Here is a 20,170-nt window from a genome sequence, read left to right as displayed (position 1 = left end):
TTCTTTCCTTCCTTCCTTCCTTCCCTTCTTTTCTTTCCTTCCTTCCTCCCCTTCATTTCTTTCCTTCCTTCCTCCCCTTCATTTCTTTCCTTCCTTCCTTCCTTCCTTTCTTCCTTCCTTCCTTCCCTTCCTTTCTTTCCTTCCTTCCTTCCTTCCTTCTTTCCTTCCTTCCTTCCTTCCCTCCTTCTTTCTTAAAATGTTAAACAGAAGGACTTCTCACTGAGGCACAAAAAGTCCCCTCTCTTCCCTTAACAAATTATGTTGTAACAAATTATTTGTCTCCCCTCCTATACCTCCCACCCATCCTACTTGGGTTTCATAGAACCTCAGACAGCCAGCCTGGAGGAGCTACAGCAGTTGAAAGGGTTCCTGAAGCTTCAGAAAAGACAGGAAAAGGAGCTTCGGGAACTGGAGAGACGGGGAGTCCGGCGCTGGGAGGAACTCCTGCAAAAATATGCTTGCTTACAGTCTGAACTGACCACCCAGGGTGGATGCAGGAAGTTGTCTGTCACAAAGGGATCCCGGAAGAAGAGGTAATGGTCAGGGTGGACTTTATACCCTGGTCCCACTTCTTATATCTCTGTATCCAAATAGAGGAGGCTGCTGATCCCCTCTACTTTGGATTCCTGGGTTGCAGAATTACTCCCAGGACCCAGAAGCACACAGGTGACCATCATCTGGCTTTGGAACAATGAGTGTTTCTTTCCTAGGACTAAAAGGTGGGAGAGAGTGATATAGGAATTCCGTAGCACTCATTTGTTGGAGGCAGGACTGGATCTTAGAACATTGACCTGGGGCTTAGAAAACCCAGACATGGGTCTCAATGTCTTGCATTTCTTTGGACATTGCAGAAACTTGCCTTGGGAGGACACCCGTGAGGCTGGGCAGGGGCCAGTGGAAGGGCCAGAAAGTATAGATGGGCGTGTTCGAGAGCTGAAGGAGAAGCTGGAGACAGAATTGTACCAGCAAGGGGAGGAGCAGTATGAAAGCATCATGAAACGCAAGGAACAGCATGGCGCAGAGGTATATGCACCAGGAATCCTGGGAAATCAAAGCCTGGCATTTGGGTCCTCTTGCTGAAGGCCACTGGAAGACATGGCACCCACCGGGCCATTTTGCCAGAAGATAGATTATCTGTCCACCCCTCTTCCACCCCCAAGTATCAGAAAACATTTTAGTCCAAGAGAGGAGTATTACCCAGATGTCAGCTCCCAACATAAGAGCAGAGATTTGAAGATGGAAGAGGCCTCAGAGATCAGCTAGTCTAGGGTGTTTAATTTGGACTTTAAACTTTAAAAAAATTTTGACAAGTATATTTCAATATAATTAACTTCTTTTGTAATCCTATGTATTTTATTTTATACATTTAAAAATCTTATTCTAAAGAAGAAAGATTGTCTCAACCACAAGAGTGTTCCATGACAGAAAAAATTAAGAATTCCTGCTCTAACTCAATTTACAGATTTACTTAATTCCTCATTTTACGGATGAGGAAACTGAGACGTATAGAAATGAAGTTACATGTCCAAGGCTAAATAGTGCTGGAGTGGAGATTCCTGGAACTCTTGTCCTCTGATCCAAACCCAGTGTTCTTTCCTTGTATGAGGGGGTCTCCCTTGACTGAAATGATTCTCTGTCATTTCCCTTTATTTCCCTTGACAGCAAGTGGTTAAGGACAGGGAGGATCAGTAGGAAAGTCTTTCCTCTAAGCTCTTCCCTCTGTACTTTCTTCCCCACAGCAAATCACCAAAGTGATGGAGCTGGCCCAGGAGAGACAAGCTGCTGAGCTTAAAGCTCTCAAGGAGTCTGCAGAAAGGTATGGAGGGTAGCCCAAGATGGAGATGCTGCAGTTGTTCTCCCCACTCCCCCCTTTCTTGTTTTTCTTTTTTATTGTTTTCTGGTTATACAGGTACATTAATTTTTAAAATACACTTTTCTTTATGAATCATGTTAGGAGAGAAAAATCAGAACAAAAGGGAAAAACCACCGGAAAAAAAAAAAAAACAGAAGAAAAAGAAAAAAAGTGAACATAGCATGTGCTGATTTACATTCAGTCTCCAGTAGTTCTCTCTCTGGATGCAGATGGTATTTTCTAGCCAAAGCTTATTGGAAATGTCTTAGATCACTGAAATGCCCAAGTCTTTCAGAATTGATCATTGCACAATCTTGCTGTTACTGGATACACTGTATTTCTGGTTCTACTTGTTTTGCTCAGTAACAGTTCTTGTAAATCCTTTCTCCCTTTCTAGGAAGCCAAATAGACTCATTTAGCTCAAACTTAGGGATCCTTAGAGTACAATTCTCTCATCTTACAGATGAGGAAACTGAGGCACAGAGTGTTATAGAACTTGCCCAGCATCCCAGAAATAGTGGGTGTCTGAAGCAGGACTTGAATTCAGATCATCCTGACTTCATATCCACATGGCTATGACATGTTGCCTCTCAAGATTCTCAGGTCTGATTCTACCATCATAACTTCTCTCCTCTGGCAGCAACACCAAAGAAATGAAGAAGAAGCTTGAAGTCAAAAGGCTAGAACGGATTCAGGCCATGAGCAAGATCACCAGTGACAAGATGGCCCAGGAGAGGTGAGGGTGGAGGAGCCAGGATTCCTAGCTTTCCCTCTTTTGGCACTGATACCAGATCCTTTGGACTTATCCCTGCCCAACCTGGGATGTTTCCCTTCCCCAAACAAGCTCAGATTCACCTGAGTAGGATTTCCTTTTCAATAGTCTTCCTTTTCATTTTCCCCATCTGTTCCCTTTCCTAGACTGAAGAGAGAAATTAACAACTCACATATACAGGAAGTGGTTCACATCATCAAACAGGCAAGTAGTCTCCTGTAAAATCTAACCCCACTTCTGCCCCAGGTGGGCACAAGTTTACCCCTTTCCTAGCTGGAAGGATGGAGAGAGGGACTAGGTCTAAGAGTCATTCAATTTAGACTTATCTTTCCCTTTCCCCTTCTCCAAGTGTCTTTGACATTTGCAGGGGAAATATATTTGGAATTTGCCCTTGTTCTGGGCTTGGTTATTCTATTGGTTTGGGCTGAAGAGGTTGTGGGTACCAGTCTGTTTTCTGAACAGCCCTCCTGGGTAGGTGAGGAATGGCATATGAAAGAGAAGCCTTTCTGAGACCAGGGAATTAGGAGGATGGAGATTGGAGGAGAACCAAGTGGATCCTGTTGAGAATGGGCTTGAGACTTCCTTTGGTCTCCTCTTGGGGACCCCTCTTTCTGCCTAGATGACAGAGACCCTGGAGAGACACCAGGAGAGGCTGGAAGAAAAGCAGGCAGCTTGCTTGGAGCAGATTAGGGAGAAGGAGAAAAAGGTAAGGCTCTGCTTCTTGCTTTATTCCTCCACCTTTCCTGGAAGCTTTAATTTCAGTGGTCTTAGCTCAGGTGCCCTATAATCTTGTTTTAGTACACTCAGGGAAAAGTTCTGGGGCTTTGGACTTCATGTTAAACAGATTATAGCCATTAGTATTCTTGGAAACAAGTTTTTTTACATTGGGGTAATCTCCTCACACCCACCCCTCTCTCAGTAGACAAACAAGAGAGTACAATTATGCAAACCAAATTATCTGAGTGGATCTTATCTAAGAAGATATGCTTCATTCCACACCTATAGTCCCCACTCTATCATTAGTCTTCTGAAGTTAAGATTGGTCATTAAACCAATGATTTCTTTAGTGTGGTTTTCCTTTTATTTTATTTTATTTATTTATTTTTATTCGTGTGATTTTCCTGGTACCATTTTGGTTATATGTATATTGTTTTATTGGTTCTTTTTCCTTTCTTCCACATCCATTCAGTGAAATCTTCTCTACAATTTGTGTTTTGACTCCATTAAAGACCAGTATTATTTACTGATTCTGTTCTAGATCAAGGGGCCAGTAGAAAGATGACTCAATTCTCCTCTTCCTGTTTCCAAAAGCTGTGCAAGGTGCCATAGCACCTTTAGTCCTATGGGAGGTCATAACAGGCTGAGACTTGTCTTATTCCATTGTTGGAGTCTGAGTGTATGGTGATGGGAAGAAAGCAAAGTGAAAAGCTGGGGCATCTGACCACTCTCTCTCTCTGATCTAGTGTCTGCTCTATGTTGTCCCTATAGTTCCAGCAAGAGGCACTGTCTGAATATGAGGAACAGATGAAAGGCCTGGAAGCTAAGGTGAAGGAGGCAGTGAGATGCTGCCTCAGTTTCCCCCAAGATGACCAAGACAAGAAGTTGGAGACACCCAGTGCTATAGAGGAAACTTCAGAGGAGGCATCTTGCTCAACCGAAGCTTCTTCCCAGCTAGATAGCCGTCTCTAAGTCTAAAGTTCTCCCCTCCTATTCTGGGATGAGGCAGGGCTTCAGCTAGGAAATAGGCCTCACACCCTGTTGTCTCACTGAGATACCTGCCCATGTTCCTTTAACATAAAAGGAGTCCAGAGTACATACTAGCCAGAGGGAAGTGGGGGCTGTAACAGGCCCATCTTCAATTTCTGACATTCAACTCTCTGGGACAAAGATCAAGAGGCAGAAAGGGTGGGGTGCAGTTTGAGGACAGTCCCTTAGGAGTCAGCACTGGTCAGGACTGGGAAAAAGAACATTTTTGACCTGGATGGATCTTGGGATCTGTCAGAAGAGCCAGCCTCTGTGATTAATTGTGCTGGTGTTAATTGAAGTGCTTTTATTTGTCTTTGCCCCTTATCCAAATTAGTTCTCTTCTACTGCCATCAATTCTCAAGGAAAATCCAGGATTATTCCTTCCAGTTCTGGGCTCTGGATAGATCTTCCCTGCTAGGTGAACCCAGAATCTACAACCTTAAAATGTATTGAATTTTTCCTGGCTTGGAACTGTTTCAGATTAAGGGTTCTTCCCAGGATAGAAGGATCAGATGTCCCTTCCTCCTTATCACCTACTGAGAGAGGATGACTCAGGAGGAGTATCCTCCCTTTCCTGGCCCCTTTTTTTCTTTAGGATCCAGAAAACAGTCTAAGAGATAGCAGTGAGGGGGTAGATGAATGATTCAAGAAACCCCAATGTCTAGAGCTCATCCAGTACTTGGATCATCCTTCCCTCCTCACCTCCCTTGTCCTGGAGATAACTAACTATAAGATTTTAGGATTATCTCATCCTTTCCCTTGACTTGTCTATTCATTCTGCACTCTCCTCCCTTTCTCTCAACCTCTCTCCATCCTTTCTTCTTGCCTATGGACAAAGGTTTCTCTCTCTTCACCCCCACAATCTCCATTAGAGGAAACTGCTTCTGAGGGATGGGCAAAATCATTCGTGGTCAGGCAAGGTTGGGGAGGAAGAGTCACTCTCTGTCCCATATCATTTCAGATTATTTATTATTTGTTTTCTTTTTGATTCCATTAAAGACTGCTATTATCTACTAAAGCCTGAGATTCTTTTCTAGATCAAAGAGCCAGTAGGATGATGACTCAATTGTGAGGTGGACTGGAATGTTCCGATAAAAGATAAACTCTCCCCACTTCTTCACTCTACCCTAAAACCTCAAGTTATGTCTTACAGCTCTAAGAACTATGGCTACTCCCAAGAATCCCTTTCTTAGGGAGAAGAGAAGGGCTCTTCCCACCGTCTCTGCCAGGGCCTCTCCCTGGGGACAGTATTGATAGTTATCCTGCAGGCAGCGTCTTTTCTTTGGGTTAGGAAGCAAATTTACTTTCTCCCCCCCAAATGTTTTCACAAAAATACAACAGGAAAAAATCTCTGTCAATGCTTTATCCAAGCCAATAAAGGGATGATGTTAATAGTGAGAATTTCAGCTATTTCCACCCTTCAAATCATACCATGAATGTTGCTGTAGGCAATCACTCTTTTAACCTATGTGTGAAACCAATTCTTCCCTCAAGAAGTACATCCAAGAAACAACTAGAAAATGGACACAATTTTTCTAGTACTTCCATGTCCCTTCCTCATTATAATTTGCCTTCTCTGTTCTAATTACCATTTTTCTAACCAATTCCCTCAGGACCTTATTTTCTCATGAGGGCATATACTAATCATAGCATCAAAAGATCTGGAAGGAACATTAGAAATCAATGATATCAACCTCCTGGTTTTTTATTAATGAATTTTAAAAGTTTTCCTGTGACCAAGCATTCATTTTTTTTTCTCTGCCACTACCCCTTTCCCCACTGGGAAAAAAAGCAAAAGCAAAAGCCTTTGCAACAAACTATAGTTAAGCAAAACAAGATTCCCATATTAGCAGTATCTAAAACCATCTTACTCTGTATATTACCTTTTTGGCAGATGGATAGCATTCTTTCATCAATGATCCTCCTGAATCATACCAACCTCTTAGATGAAACTGAGGAGCAGAAACTGACTTCCCCAAAAGCAACCTTAAATATGAGCTCAGCTCTTCTGATTTTGCATCCTTGCCATCAGATTAATCCTGACTGATGAATTACCCAACCCATAAAGGTCTCATCCTAAGGAGTGATGAGAACCTCAGCAATTTCCACTTCCCATGATGGTTGCTGTGAGCTGTCACTCGCTCCATCTTCCTCTGAGAGCCTTGTGCTATTCTGAGCTCTCTTGGTCTGATTGGGGAGAGCTTATCTCCAGTGTGGGGAATGCCAGGAAGCAGTTGTTTTCTTGGCTTCCAGTCACAGAGGATGCCATCAGCTGGCAACACCTGGGGTACAGGAAAGTACACAAACAAGGGGCATCCTCCAGGGGCCTTGGTCTCAGGGATACTGCCAACTTGGCTGCACTTATCTAGACTCTTCAATCCAGTGACATTGTTCTTTGAACATAATACTGGCATCTCCTGACTCAGATTGGTACCTTCCTGCTGTTGGTTATCTTCAATTTATTGTTGTTTGTTTGTACATGACTGTTTGTTACTTGCCTCTCCCTCATAAGGGAGTTAGCAGTGTGCCTTTAGGAAATGGAATAGATAAGATTGTGAGCTCCTTGAAAGCAAGAACTGTCTTTTGCTTTTCTTTGTATTTCCAAGAAACATACAGTAAACACTTACTATTACTTAGTGGCACACAGTAAGTGCTTTACTGTCACTTAGTGGCACACAGTGAACACTGTTACTTAGTGGCACATAATAAGTGCTTTACTGTTACTTAGTGGAATACAATAAGAACTTACTATCACTTAGTGGCACACTTACTATTTACTGACTGCCTGCCTGACTGTCTGGGAATATGCATCTCTATAATCCAGGCTTAATGAAATCAGTGCTGCAGCTAATAGACAGCTTTGATGTGATAGAAAGAACTCTGGATCTGGAGTCAGAGGACCTGGGTTCAAATTTTAACTCTGTCATTTTCCTATGTAATCCAGGGCAAGTGACTTAATATGCTGTTTCTTAGTTTCTTCAACTTGAAAGTTCAAGAGACAGAGGGTAGGGTTGGGACTAGAGGTCCCCTAAGATTCCTTAAGGACAGCTAGGTGTTGAAGTGGATAGAGTGTTGGGCTTGGAGTCAAGAACTCATCTTCTTGAGTTAAAATCTGGCCTTGGACACTTATTAGCTGTGTGACCCTAGGCAGGGCATTTAGCCCCATCTGCCTCAGCTTCCTCATCTGTAAAAAGATCTGCAGAAGGAAAAACTAACTACCCTAATATCTCTGCCAAGAAAATTCCAGATGGGGTCACAAAAAGTCAGACAAGATTGAAACAACTGGACAGCAACATCAAAGGTCCTTTCTGGATCTAAAACTATACAGGATTCAGTGGATTAATTACCTGTGCCATTTCTCTTCCTTTCTCCCCCCAGCAAGGAGAGAAGGTCCTGCCTCAAGCACTAAATTCATCCATGATCTACCTCAGAGCAGCTACATCTCTCAGCTCTGTCCTCCAGCAGCAGGAGCAATTCCTTTTTATGGCATTCTTTTTTCTTTTACCCTTCCTTTCAAAAATCCAGCATCCTTTCTTGAAGCCAGCCTCTGTACATAGATAGAAACCTTAATTTTATTTCCTGGTGCTCAAGGGAGCAGGATGGTAAGAATTCCAACAGGGATCTAGGCATGTGGGGCTGTGTCAGAGTAAGAGGCCAGGATGGCATTGAATCAGAATATCTTCCAGTTTCTGACTCAAACTGTCTAAAGATGCTGGGAAAAGGAGGTTGGGTAGAGGAATTGGGGAAAGGCTGTCTTATCTTTTCCTCTCTGAGGTATTCTGGTTTCTTTAGCCCAGGCTATGACAATGACTAAAGCTAGATCTAGACAGCCACTTTTACAGCAGAGGTTGGATTAGCTTCTGTAAGGAAGGGCCTTCTCTCCACAGGGTAAGGCCATTAGGCAATTTCTTTGGGGAATGAAGGGAGTTATCTACTTTCTTATTTTCTAGTGGCCATTTTAGGATCATGCCACTTGTTTGCACCATTTAGCATATTTAGTCTTCATTGGATTGCAGGGAAAGATAAGAGAAAGAGATGGGGAAGGTGTTTCCCAGGGGCATCAGAAGCAGGAGACTGGTGGTAGCAGGATAATGGAGTTCAAGACCCTTAAGTTTCATTTCTTGCTTATTGATTAGGAAAAGACAAGCTATTCCCTCCCCTGCTCCATGTCTCTCAGTTTCCCCTTTTGAAGCAAAAGAAAGCTCCTCACTCCCTTTCTGGAGTCCTGTTGCTGATTAAGAAATCAAAGTGGTCCCTGATGACTCAGCCTCTCCCCACCAGACTTGTTCTGCAGATCTCTCATCTATGTGCTACAAAGGCCCAGGTCTGACCCTCCCTAGCTAATGCAGCATGACAGGTTGAGGGGGCTGGATTGAGGGGGGGGAGGCTGGGCATTCAGAGAGGCTGCTCTCTTCTGGAAAGCCTTTGTCTTTCCCCCTGACTGAGGAGCAGGGATAGGGGGAACCAAGAGGCTGAGGTGGGGTAGGGCTGGGAGCCTGGAGTGTGATGGAAGAAGGAGGGGGAAGGGGAGCTACTTCTCCTGAGGCTCTGTCTCCTTGTCAGCGTTCTTCTCCCTTAAGCGACAGCTTCTAATTCCGGCTGTTTGTGCTTCTCCTCTGCTTTGTGCTAAAGTCTCAGCTTTTTTCAGCTCTGCTATTTCTTCTTGGTTCAGAATGTACCCACAGGGAAGTCAGAGCAGCCGGCTCCAAAGGCCTTGGCCTTTCTGGATGGTAGCACTGCCAGAGGGATGGATAGCACTGGGCCCCTCTTAACAAAAGGGGCCTGATAATTTCTTCAGTCAGAACTTAGGGTAAGATCTTAGAATCTGCCACTTCTCCAAGGTTTTGCTTGCATACATGTCCAGGTAATGAGAATAGAAAACCAAGCAGTTCCTTAAAGAGCAAGAAGGCGTACCAAAGGCTTAACAATATAGTTCAAGGGAAGTTTGGCTTTGGAATCACAGGACCTAGATTCAAATCCTATTTTGCCATTGACTACATTTGTGATGCTAGGAAAAATGACTTTCATTCTCTAGATCCTGATTTCCTCACCTATAAAATGGGGGGCTTGGCCTGGATGACTTCCAAGATGTTTTCCTCCTCTAACTCTAAATATATATAACCGAGTAGGTTAGAACTGCCAGAGACCCAGTGTATCTTCTACTACATATATGGTGTAAACAATTCACTGGATCTCACTTTACCAATCTGTAAAATGAATAGGTTGGGTATATGATTTTCCTGTTCTAACTCTATATATAGTTCATTAAATAGAGGAGGACCATGGAGTTCAGGGGAAATCCATTGGACTTTTTTCTTCCTTCTTTGCCATCCACACTGGAAATCAAATATATATTTCCTATAGTTCTAAACAAAGACATTCATTCTCTTCCTATTTTCATGACCTTGGAAAGGTTTTTATGTCTCAGTGTCCTATTCTCAAAATTGAGGAGAATGGACTAAACCTTTAAGGTCCCTTCTGCAGCCCAATTTGATCCCCTTGCTCAAACTCAAGAAGAATTGGATTATTTTACATTAAGGTCAGAGTTAGGGTTTGAGACACAAGGAAGAAAAAAAGATGGATGGAGAGTCAGGAGCTGAACTCAGAACTTTAGTTTTACTTTGAGTGTAGATGAGAAGGGGATGGAGAGTGAGCTCATTTCTGATCAGAGCTCACTGCAGAGATTTCTCAGAGTCCCATACCTGAGATTTGCCAAAAAGCTACCCCCCGGTCTCCAGAAACAGCTTGCATTGCTATGCTGAGAAATATATAGTGACTAAGGAAACCTCTGGCATATAGGCACACCTTTTATCCTACCAGGCTAAGCCAGTCACATAACACAGAGCCCTGGGGTCTATTTCCAGGATACTATTCTGAGTAATGATGGTGGAGGTAAGAGGCTTGGAATATCATGGAACACTGTGATCTGAAGATTACTGTGTTACTAAATCATAAACTCCCAGAATTGGAAAAGGCCTCATGTAGGCCAGCCCATACTCTACTGTAAAGACTGGTACAGTTGAAGAGGAAGTTGAGTTGGTACAATGAAAATGAAACTCTGGGTAAGGTGGGGAGGAATAGAGAAAAATGGATTCTCTGCAACTGTGCATAATTGCCCCAAAGCTCAAAGTGATTCCCCCATTTACTTCCTGAATAAAGTGCAAACATAGTGTGCAAACATAAAATGCAAAGTCTGGCATAGGAAGATTTCAAAATTTGGCTTTAGTCTACCTTCTTAGAAGTATATTTCACCATTCTTGTCTCTTTGACTCTTCTCATGCCTTCCCCTATGCTTGAAAAAGACCTTTCCCCTGCCATCTATCTCCTATTGAACTCTCTTCTTTTCTTAGGATCCCCAGATGCCATCCAACTCAACCCCTTCAATTTATAGATGAGAAAACTGAGACACAGTGAGGGTAAATGACTTGTCCAAAATTACAGAGGTAGTCAGGTTTAGAGGTCCAACACAGGTTCCAAGCTTACCACATTTGATAACCTTATTTTGAAGTAAAATTTTTGAGGTATTTTGGCTCTTTTCTTCACACTTCATTTAAATTTTATAATGGTCATGTTAAATGACCATATGTGGGGTTGGGGGTAGAGGACTATACCTTGTCTTTTTATTTTTATTTTTAGTTCCAATTTCTCTCTCTCCCTCTATCTTCCTTCTCTTCTCATTGAGAAGGCAAGAAAGATGATATTCATTATACAAATATGAAATCTACTCACAAGCCATATTTCCACATAAACCACAATATGTCATATATGACTTATCTCCCTATCTGAATGTAATTTCTTTCAGTGCAGGGATCATTTCTGACTTCATCTTTGTATACTGGACATAGTATCTATCCTGTTTGGAGTAAGTGCTTCAAAAATGTTTATCAATTTGAATGAGATGAATTCACATGCATATGGGAGTTTTACCTTCTGCCAAAATAGAAGAGTTGGGGAGCATTTCTTTATGTTGTGGGATTTCCAAATGTTTGGTGATTGTAATACTGAAATTCTATATGAAAAATAGGAAACTTTGAGCTCCCATTTTATCACACATTTTCTTTAAGTCCAAACCATATTATGAGCAGGAATTTCATACTTCCCTTACCTCCCTGGCATGTCAGCCACAGTCTTAACTGGTTTTATTATTGCCATCCTATGATGCCTCAAGTAAATAGATGGCTCAGTTGATAGAGTTTTGGGCCTGAAGTTCAAATACAGCCTGTGACTAGCTGTGACTCTGGGCTATTTGCCTCTGTTGCCTCAATCTACTGAAGAAGAAAATGGCAAACCATTCCAGTATCTTTGCCAAGAAAACCATGGACAGTTTGGTCCACAGGCTCATGAAGAATTGGACCTAACTGAACAAGAAGATGCTTTGGGTTTCATCATCCTTCCTCTGGTTCCTCCATTTGTCTGGAAAGCTTTCATAGCTTTCATATAGTATAAAAAGTGAAACGGAATAAAGGCCATCTAGAACATCCCTTTTATTTTCAGATGAGGAAGAAGGCCAATGAGGCTGTGTCTTGTCCAATTTCTCAACACAGGTAGGTGGTTTGAATTGCCATCTTCTGATTCTTGAGCCAATGTTTTTTTTTCTTTCCCTACTGTTTTCCACTTATCCAAATCCCTTTTATCCTTTAAGACCCTATATAGTTTGGATTCCAATCTCTTTTAGACTTTTCCCACCACCTGTGCCCACCAGTATTTTTTCTTTCCCTTAGCCTCTATTAACATCTATCCTCTCATTTGATATTTAGATTATTAGTCCCCTTTGTCTCTCTATATGTCTTATCTCCTCACCTAATCCATAAATTCCCTGAGGACAGGTAAGAAAGAACCTGTCCATTACCTCTCTACACCTCTATACTTATTTGTATAGTTATCTCCCCCTCATTGTTGTTCAAATAGTTCAGTTATGTCCCATCCTTTGTGACCCCTTTTTGGGGCCACAGATATTGGAGTGAGTTGCCATTTTCTTCTCTAACTCATTTTAAGGTAAGGAAACTGAGGCAAACAGGACTAAGTGACTTGCCTAGAGTCACACAGCTAGTAAGTGTGAGAGACTAGTGTGAGATCAGGATTTTTCTGACTCTGGACCCCCACTTTGCCACCTAGTTGCCCACAGTTATCCCCCAATAAATAATAATCTCTCAGGAGTCAGGGACCTTGTCCTTTGTCACTTCTGCAGGCTGCCAAATCTTCCCAACTGGACCGAACTTTGTTTGAGAGTGGGATAACTCTGTTCTACACTTTCCCTTTTCCAGTTTTCCTGAGGGGAAATGTGTTCTGGGAGAAGGTTTGGGATCATAGAGCGAATTTCTGAAAGGTTAATGGTCTTTATAGAAGGAAGCAATGCTTAAAGTCTCTATTGCATCCTCCCTTACCTTCAACTCACTCCCATCTCCCTCCCTCCCTTCCCTGTTTCCTTCCGCAGTCTCTTTCCCAGACCAAGGCTGGGGTTCGGGAGAGAGAGGAGGAAGATTCAAGAAGTTATTTGAGCTTGGAGAAGGACTGTTTCTTCGTTCAATCGGGAGAATGGAGTGAGAGGGGGACGGAAACCGGTAGTTCTGGATATATTTTCCTTGACTGAATCACCTATGGATGCTGTCCTGCTTCCTTACCTCCAAGACCCTCTTTCTATATAATGTGAAAAGCAGAGATTAAAATGCAGGACTCCAGAAGCTTGGGAGAAACCCAGAGCAGCTAATGTGCGCAAAGAAAGAGGAGGCATCTTCCTTGTCTCCTCCTGCAGCCTGAAGAGAGTCTGTGCGGGGGAGGGCTGGGGGTGTTCAGGCTGAAGGTGTTGAAGGCTGCAGAATTCAGTCGTGTGTGTGTATGTGTGTGTGTCTGTGTGTGTGTGTGTGTGTGTGTGTACATGCGCTCGCCCTTCAACGTGTGCCGAAGAAAACCGTATGTGTTCATGAGTGTTAGTTTTCGTGTACTGGGGAGCTTGTGAGTATATGCGTGTGTGGAGATGTCTGTCGACGACTCTGGCGGAGCGCTCGGCAGGCGCACTGAATATTACACCTTTATTCTTTTTCTCAACTATACCCTCCCCGAACAGCCTCAAGTCTCTCAGCTCTTTTCAGTTCTAACTCTAACCTGTTACAAACGAACCCAATCCTAGAGAAATGACTCTTCCCCTTTGGTGACTCAGTTGCCGACAAACGGGTCACTCTCCTAGTCTTTCCAATACTGGGGTGTTGGGTGGCGCTCTCCTGCTCTTCTCAGTCTGGAGGATGGATCTCGCCGTTTGAGATGTCTGAGTTGTACCCCTCCCCACCCCCAGGCCCTCGGAGGGGGCAGGCAAGGAGCGTGAGGGGGTGGGACTCAGGCGCCGTGCAGTGCAGGCAGAGGGGCTGAGACTCTGGAATCTGGGATTGGAGCTGCTCAGTGCCAGTGGCCCCCCACGAGCAGCACCCGCCCCCCGCCCCCGGTTTCACAGCCGCCGTCTCAGCCCCGGCGGAGATAGGAGGAGTCGATTCTCGGCTCTGATTCCCCCAGTGGGGCGCTGGGCGCCGCTCCCCGTCCTGGAACCCTCCTAGAGTTCCAGAGGAGACTTTACTATGGAGAGTCCGACTCTATCCTTACTCCCGAGACTGTAAAACCCGGATTCCTGGCGGGGTGACTTCGACTGCTCTTGAGCCAATTAATCCCCTAAGTAACAGGAGCCCCAGTGCGGCTTCCCTCTCCACCCCCCTCCACCCCCCCACGAGTGGGAGGAAGAGCAGCGGCGGCGCCAGCAGCCTGAGGAGCAGCGCTCCCCACCAGCTTTGGAAGAGATCCCATTGCCTCCTCCGTTGTTTCAGCAGGGAAGCTAGGGAGGCTGAAACGGTAGACGCGATCACCTGAATAGCTGCGAGAGGGCCCCAGGTATGGGATTGGGAAACACCTGGGGACAGGAAAAGTAGCGGGGAACCCCAAATAGGGGAGCCCGGGACCTGTGGTTACCTTCTAGAGGACAGCCAGGTACTGGCTGTGAGAGCAGCGTGGAGCAGAAATATTCACGCGTGAAGTCCGGGAGCCAGAGAAGTAGAGAGCGTAGAAAAGGAGTCCGAGACCAGTGAGGAGCAAGGGATCCCCCTCAAAAACAGAAAAGCAAGCAACAGGAACCCCAGAAAAAATCTTCAGCTTTGTGGGAAACCCAGGACCTGCGACAGGAGTCCTTGGACATCTGATTGGCAAGTCCCAAGCGCAGGAGCACCAGCTCTGGGCCAAGCCCACCCACGCGTGGAGCACCAGCAGCAGGCCCGAGGCCCAGCGGTACCTTGAACATTTCTAACTGAGACTCCGGAGTAGCTCCGGGGCGCGGAACCCACCTCCTCAAGCGCCAAGGCCAAGCAAGGGACCAAGGGTATGTTGAAGCCAAAGGATCTGTGCCCTCGGGCGGGCACTCGTACTTTTTTGGAGGCGATGCAAGCTGGCAAGGTGCACCTGGCGCGTTTTGTCCTGGATGCCTTGGACCGTAGCATCATTGATTGTCGGGCGGAGCAGGGACGCACGCCGCTCATGGTGGCTGTGGGGTTGCCCGACCCCACGCTCAGATCCCGCTTCGTACGGTTGTTGCTGGAACAGGGCGCGGCCGTGAACCTGCGAGACGAGCGGGGCCGCACGGCACTGAGCCTGGCCTGCGAGCGAGGTCACCTGGACGCGGTGCAGCTGCTGGTGCAGTACAGCGGCGACCCAGAGGCGGCCGATTCGGCGGGGAATAGCCCAGTGATGTGGGCCGCCGCGTGTGGCCACGGCGCTGTGCTCGAATTCCTGGTGCGCTCTTTCCGCCGCCTTGGTTTGCGCCTCGACCGCACTAACCGCGCGGGCCTCACAGCTTTGCAGCTCGCGGCCGCCAGAGGCCACGGGCCTTGTGTCCAAGCGCTCACGGGGCCCTGGGGTCGCGCCGCCGCTGCGGCGGCCGCCCGCGCCCGGGGCTCTACGTCGGACAGTCCCCCAGGCCGGCCCAGTGCTGCGCCCAGCCCCGAGCGTCGCCGGCCTAGCCCTCGCCGCCTTCCGCGGCCCCTTCTGGCCCGCTTCGCTCGGGCAGCTGGAGGCCATGGGGGCGAGACAGGCCCCGGGGGCAAAGGTTCGGGCCGACAGAGATCGTTTGGCAACGAGCGGCCCGAATTTGGCCGCAGCATGAGCTTGGCTCTAGGCTCAGTGACCGAGGAGGAGGCTGCGCGGGTCCGGGCAGCAGCTCAGCTCCCCCGTCCGAATTCCCCTCAGGCCTCGGGCACAGGGAGGTGGCGCTCGCAGGAGCTATTGGAAGGCAAGGCTCTAGCCCTAATCAAGGCTCCTGGTGGGCTTACTCCCCATCCCGAGGGCGGTCCTGGGAGAGGCCGTCTCGGTCTGCGCCGCCGTTCTACTGCGCCGGACATCCCCAGCCTAGTGGGGGAGGCGCAAGGGTCAGACGGTGGGCTGGAGCAGGAGCTTGACTCGCTGCCCCTCACTCTGCCTGGCCAGCAGACCCCTTGGCAGGGGGGCACCGAGGCAGACGCAGTGGTCTTGCAAGCCCAGCGGTGAAGAGGCTCCAGGGCACTTCACCAAAATTCCCCAAACCCAAATTCTCCTGTGCTGGATCCATAAAACAACCCAGTTCCTTTTCCCTGTTCATCCTCTCAAAGGCCAGAGTTGCTCTCCTCCTTATAGGGCCATCCAAACTTCCTGTAACTCCCAGGTCTGCTTCTCTACCCTAGTCATCCATCAGAGAGGCCATGGCCTCTAAGTCCCTCTGAGGGGCTTGCACTATAGTTTCCCTTCCTCCCACGCCCCATTGTTCCCCCCACTCAACCCTGTCCCTGCCCACTTTTCCATTTTGTTTAGATTTTTCACCTCCATCCAGTGGGCCAACTCTTCCCTTTCCTTTTCTTCCCTTTGCACTAAAAGCAAGGAGAAGAAAAACTGGTACCAACAGACTCAGGGCCCACGGTCTACATTAACCTGAAGGTGTAGTAAACTTTGAGGGTCTTAGCCTGTTAGTGAGATCTAGAATCAATGACAGTTAAATTTGAAAAAAAAAAATCTTAGGGAGCATTTGTTCCAGTCTGTTCTTTTCATAAATGAAAAACCAGGATCCAGAAGAAATTAAATGACTCTCCCAAGTCATACAGGTAGTGAAAGAGTCAGAAATCAAACCTAAGGCTTTCTATTCCTTAATCCAATGTGTTTCCCTTTACACCTTGCTGGCTCCCTAACCTTTAAGTTTCATTTATGCAAACGGTTAGAAATGCCAGTACATTTTCTGTGCTGCAACCACAGCATCTTGAGAGATTGGGAGAATGCTTTCTCCGAGTGCAGGCAGACATCTGACACAGGTATTTGCAAGCTTGATCCAGGTAGGTCTGTGACAGTCCTTTCTCTCCCTGCACCAATAGTGAGGTGCCCCAGTGCCAGGCAAGGGGAGAACAAAAGGGAAGGGAATGTCCAGAGACCTGCAGGATAAAAGGCTTCTACCTGAATTCTGTCACTTATTATGAGTATTTGAGAGGGGAGAACTCTATGTCTTTAATGATTATGAAAGGGTATTTTCCCCCAAAAGCAGTTAGCCATGAATGAAAAACACCTAGTTAGGAATTTTTGCTATTGTCCTCTAACGTTCTTTATACCATAGGAACAGATTTAGAAGTGGTAGGGACCTTAGAAGCCATCAACTCCAACCTTTTCATTTTACAGAGGAAGAAACAGAGACACAATGATTAAGTGGTTTATTCACGAATAGATAATAAGTATCTGAAGTGAGTTCTGAATTTAGGTGTCCCTGACTTCAAGCCCAGTGCCCCGTTTTCTAGGGTAGACTGGGTCTAGTCCTTCCCAAGGTTTGATTTCCCTGGGTGGGGGTGAGGGGACTATCATAACACCAGACTGTCTTGAATACCTGAATACCTTCCCAAACTTTTTTTGCTCTATTCCCCCCAAACATCCACAATCTAGCTACTGAACAATCCATCAGGAGGAAACAACTAAACCTTTCCCAGTTTTCACTGGGTTTGAATTGAATTTTTGAGATAATGGAATCCAAAGATTTCTAATAGTTAACATGCCTTTTATACTCCCATTTCCCCAAATCTTCCACTTCACTATTTCCACTTATTTCTAAGATGCTTAAAAGGAAAATGTTTCCTTAGTGTTCTTCCGCCCCTGTGCCCCAAACTCCCCCTCTCTCACCACCTGCACAGAAGGTGTTCCTATCAGTTTGTGCTTTAGATATGGGGTTGCAAGGCTTTGATTAATTTTTCCCTTCACTTTCAAATAACTCCCATTTGGAGGCTTTGTATATCTAGCAGAAAGCAGCAGGCTTGATTTGAGGTTTAAGAACCTTGACAATGTCTCTCTAAATAGAAGCTCCGCGAGGGAGATAATTGACTGAAGTGTTTGTGATGTTAAACTAAGAAGCAGTGAAGCTGGGAGCCCACACTAACTGCAGGTCCCCGTTTAAATTACATCAAACTCCCGCAAGAGCTGGAAGGGAGCTGCTAAAAAGTCTGCAGCTTCTAGCTGGGCTGTAGATGGAGGGCAGAGCGATGACGGATGCTAGGAGTTGAACCCCACAGGAAACCTACTGGTTATGCCATTCTGACCCCCCACTTCATCACCACCCCCGTGGGACGTGGTCCAATTTCAGCCCCATTACCGACAGATTAGTGAGTCAGAAGCAACTGCCAAGAGGTGGTTAAAAGGTTCTTTCTCTTTTCTTCCCTCCTTATTCCTCCTCCCTCTCCCTCCTCCCTCACTCTTCCCCCTCTCTTTTTGTTAGCCTAGACTAGTGTGCCTGTGTATAGGCTGGCGCTAGGACCCTGTGGAGGCTCAAGGCCTTCCAGAGAGACTTTGCTATGGAATTTTTGCTACCAGGCTGATGAAAAAGATTTGTGGGTGGGTGGGTGGGGGTGGATGAGGGTGGCAAGGTCTTTTTCTGAGTACAAATTGGGGAATACAACCTCCATCCTTGGGTTGGGATTTTTAGAAATCTGTGCTCCTGGTGGAATATGAGAATTTTTCACCCCAGAGTTTCTGAAGTGGATAACTCTTATCAAGAAGAAGTGCCATGTGGAAGGAAAGGAGATCCAGATATCTCACTCTGAACCAGCAGAGGAAAGAGAGTGAGGAGCTATCTTTTCTGTATTGGTCCAATGCTTTCCTGGAATCCTATTTCCCTTCTCCCCCTCCCCCTCCCTCCCCACACCTGGCCCTTGTACTCCAGTGACCCTTGGAGGCAGAGAATGGGGTCTACTTTCCAGAAAGAAGGCTCTTCACACCTCAAATACTATTTGCTTTGATCCCCAAACCAGCCCAACCACAGGCTACTGTCTGTCTCCAAGATGGTGGTACCTAACCTTATTCCGTCCTACCTGGTCCCACTCAGGATTTGATCTTTGATTCCCCCTAGTGGCGTCATGTTCCTTTCTCAGCTTGGTCTCGAGGTTTCAATCTGGTTAAACATTTTAAAGGATTGATCATACACAGAGGCAGAGCCAGAAAGGACCTTAACAGTCATTTAGTCTAATCGCCTTCATTTTACAGCTAAGGAAACTAAAGTGACTTGCCTGAGGTTACATATGACTGAGTACATGACTGGACAAAGATTTGAATTAAGCTCTTGATCCACTCCATGGATATTTTCCCCATCCCTTAAGCCTTGGATGTCTTAATGTCTATGAATCCTTTTTTTTTTTTTTTTCCTATTCTTGGGAAAGGGGTGTGTCATTCAGCTACTTGAACATTCTGTTGTGGTGAAATGAGGGCTCAAATAAGTCCCTCTAACTAATCTATCTGGGAGGGGGGATTGGGTTGGGAGCACAGAACCTTTGACAGGACTTCAGGAACATTGTGTGTAACATTTCCTGCTTCCGATTTTTCTTATTCTCCTACTGCAAAAATTGCCCTCCTCTATAACTTCTAAAATATTAGCTTCAATTGCCAGAGAATTTCAAGTTGGAAAATATAGCTTTCCGCTCAACTCCCTCCTCTAAAATTGGGGTCTCCAGCCGCTCTCCCTTCTTTTCCCCCCAAATTTTGCCAGCTTCTTTTCAGACCCTGATTCTATCTCAGAATAGTTTCAGGGGGTGGATGAACCACACAGCTCAACTGCAAACTGCTTCCTTCTGCTACTTGCTTGCTAAACTGCTCCCTTTTTGACTGTTTAATTTTCATATTTCGTGCAAGAATATAATTTTTTTTGTCTCATCTTTAAACCACAATTAAGCTCAGGCAAGTGCACTGTCCCAGAAGCTGACCCAATCTTTCCCAGCATAGCGGACATGTAGCTTTTGGGTCAAATGTAACCTTGGCCTTGGTTGCCTGCTAGTTCAGAGTTGCTGAGAGATTGATTGATGAAAGTGATATTTCTCAAAAACCACAGCAGGTTTTTCCTGTGTATACATAATTCTGTGGGGTCGACTTGTGTGTCTTACTTGTGCAACATCTACGGCTGGCTTGCTTTTCCTATAGCTTTGTGCTAAGGCATAGCCTTGCTTGGAACTTGTCAAGGTCACCACAATTTGGAATCCAGAATCTCTCCTCTCTGCAGGTCAAGGTTTCCAGAATGGAGGCAGATCATCTCCCTTACCCTCTCTCCTTCAGGGCATCATTCCCAAGCTACTTGGCCCAATGTAGGCAGGTAGCTTCCCCTAAAATGTGTTGCTTTCCAAACTACACTGTTTTCATTGTAAACTAAACCAAATCCCTGGTCCCAAAGTGGTTCTAGGTATTGATCTGTCTGTGGGGCTAAGTGACTCATCCATATTCTTTTGGAAGAAGAGGCTGTTTTGTAGAAAGATTATTCAGAATAATAGTTAATAAATCCAGTATTATTC

At 45.7% G+C, this 20,170-nt stretch overlaps 2 protein-coding genes across 5 annotated transcripts in view; both read left to right on the top strand.

Annotated features, from left to right (window-relative positions):
* PLCB2 (phospholipase C beta 2) overlaps positions 1–5,388 on the top strand; it is a 39,556-nt gene extending 34,168 nt beyond the window's left edge. For all 4 annotated transcript variants that reach the window (XM_051977074.1, XM_051977073.1, XM_051977071.1 and 1 more), the window contains 7 exons: positions 323–533; positions 852–1,023; positions 1,740–1,816; positions 2,493–2,588; positions 2,771–2,828; positions 3,244–3,330; positions 4,113–5,388. In XM_051977074.1, the coding sequence (XP_051833034.1) occupies positions 323–533; positions 852–1,023; positions 1,740–1,816; positions 2,493–2,588; positions 2,771–2,828; positions 3,244–3,330; positions 4,113–4,313 (902 nt within the window). In that variant the 3' untranslated portion in view covers positions 4,314–5,388. The remainder of the gene's footprint in view (positions 1–322; positions 534–851; positions 1,024–1,739; positions 1,817–2,492; positions 2,589–2,770; positions 2,829–3,243; positions 3,331–4,112) is intronic.
* Positions 5,389–13,822: 8,434 nt separating this feature from the next.
* On the top strand, positions 13,823–18,216 carry ANKRD63 (ankyrin repeat domain 63). The gene has a single exon (XM_051977070.1). It carries the CDS (start codon positions 14,727–14,729, stop codon positions 15,882–15,884), a length of 1,158 nt encoding a protein of 385 aa, XP_051833030.1. The 5' UTR covers positions 13,823–14,726; the 3' UTR covers positions 15,885–18,216.
* Positions 18,217–20,170: the final 1,954 nt, after the last annotated feature.

Source organism: Antechinus flavipes, chromosome 2, assembly GCF_016432865.1.
Source record: "Antechinus flavipes isolate AdamAnt ecotype Samford, QLD, Australia chromosome 2, AdamAnt_v2, whole genome shotgun sequence".
Taxonomy (NCBI): Eukaryota; Metazoa; Chordata; class Mammalia; order Dasyuromorphia; family Dasyuridae; genus Antechinus; species Antechinus flavipes.
This window is presented reverse-complemented; position numbering and strand designations above follow the sequence as displayed.

Coding starts and splice junctions, on each gene's coding strand:
- ANKRD63 (XM_051977070.1), top strand. CDS start 14,727: ATGTTGAAGCCAAAGGATCTGTGCCCTCGGGCGGGCACTCGTACTTTT.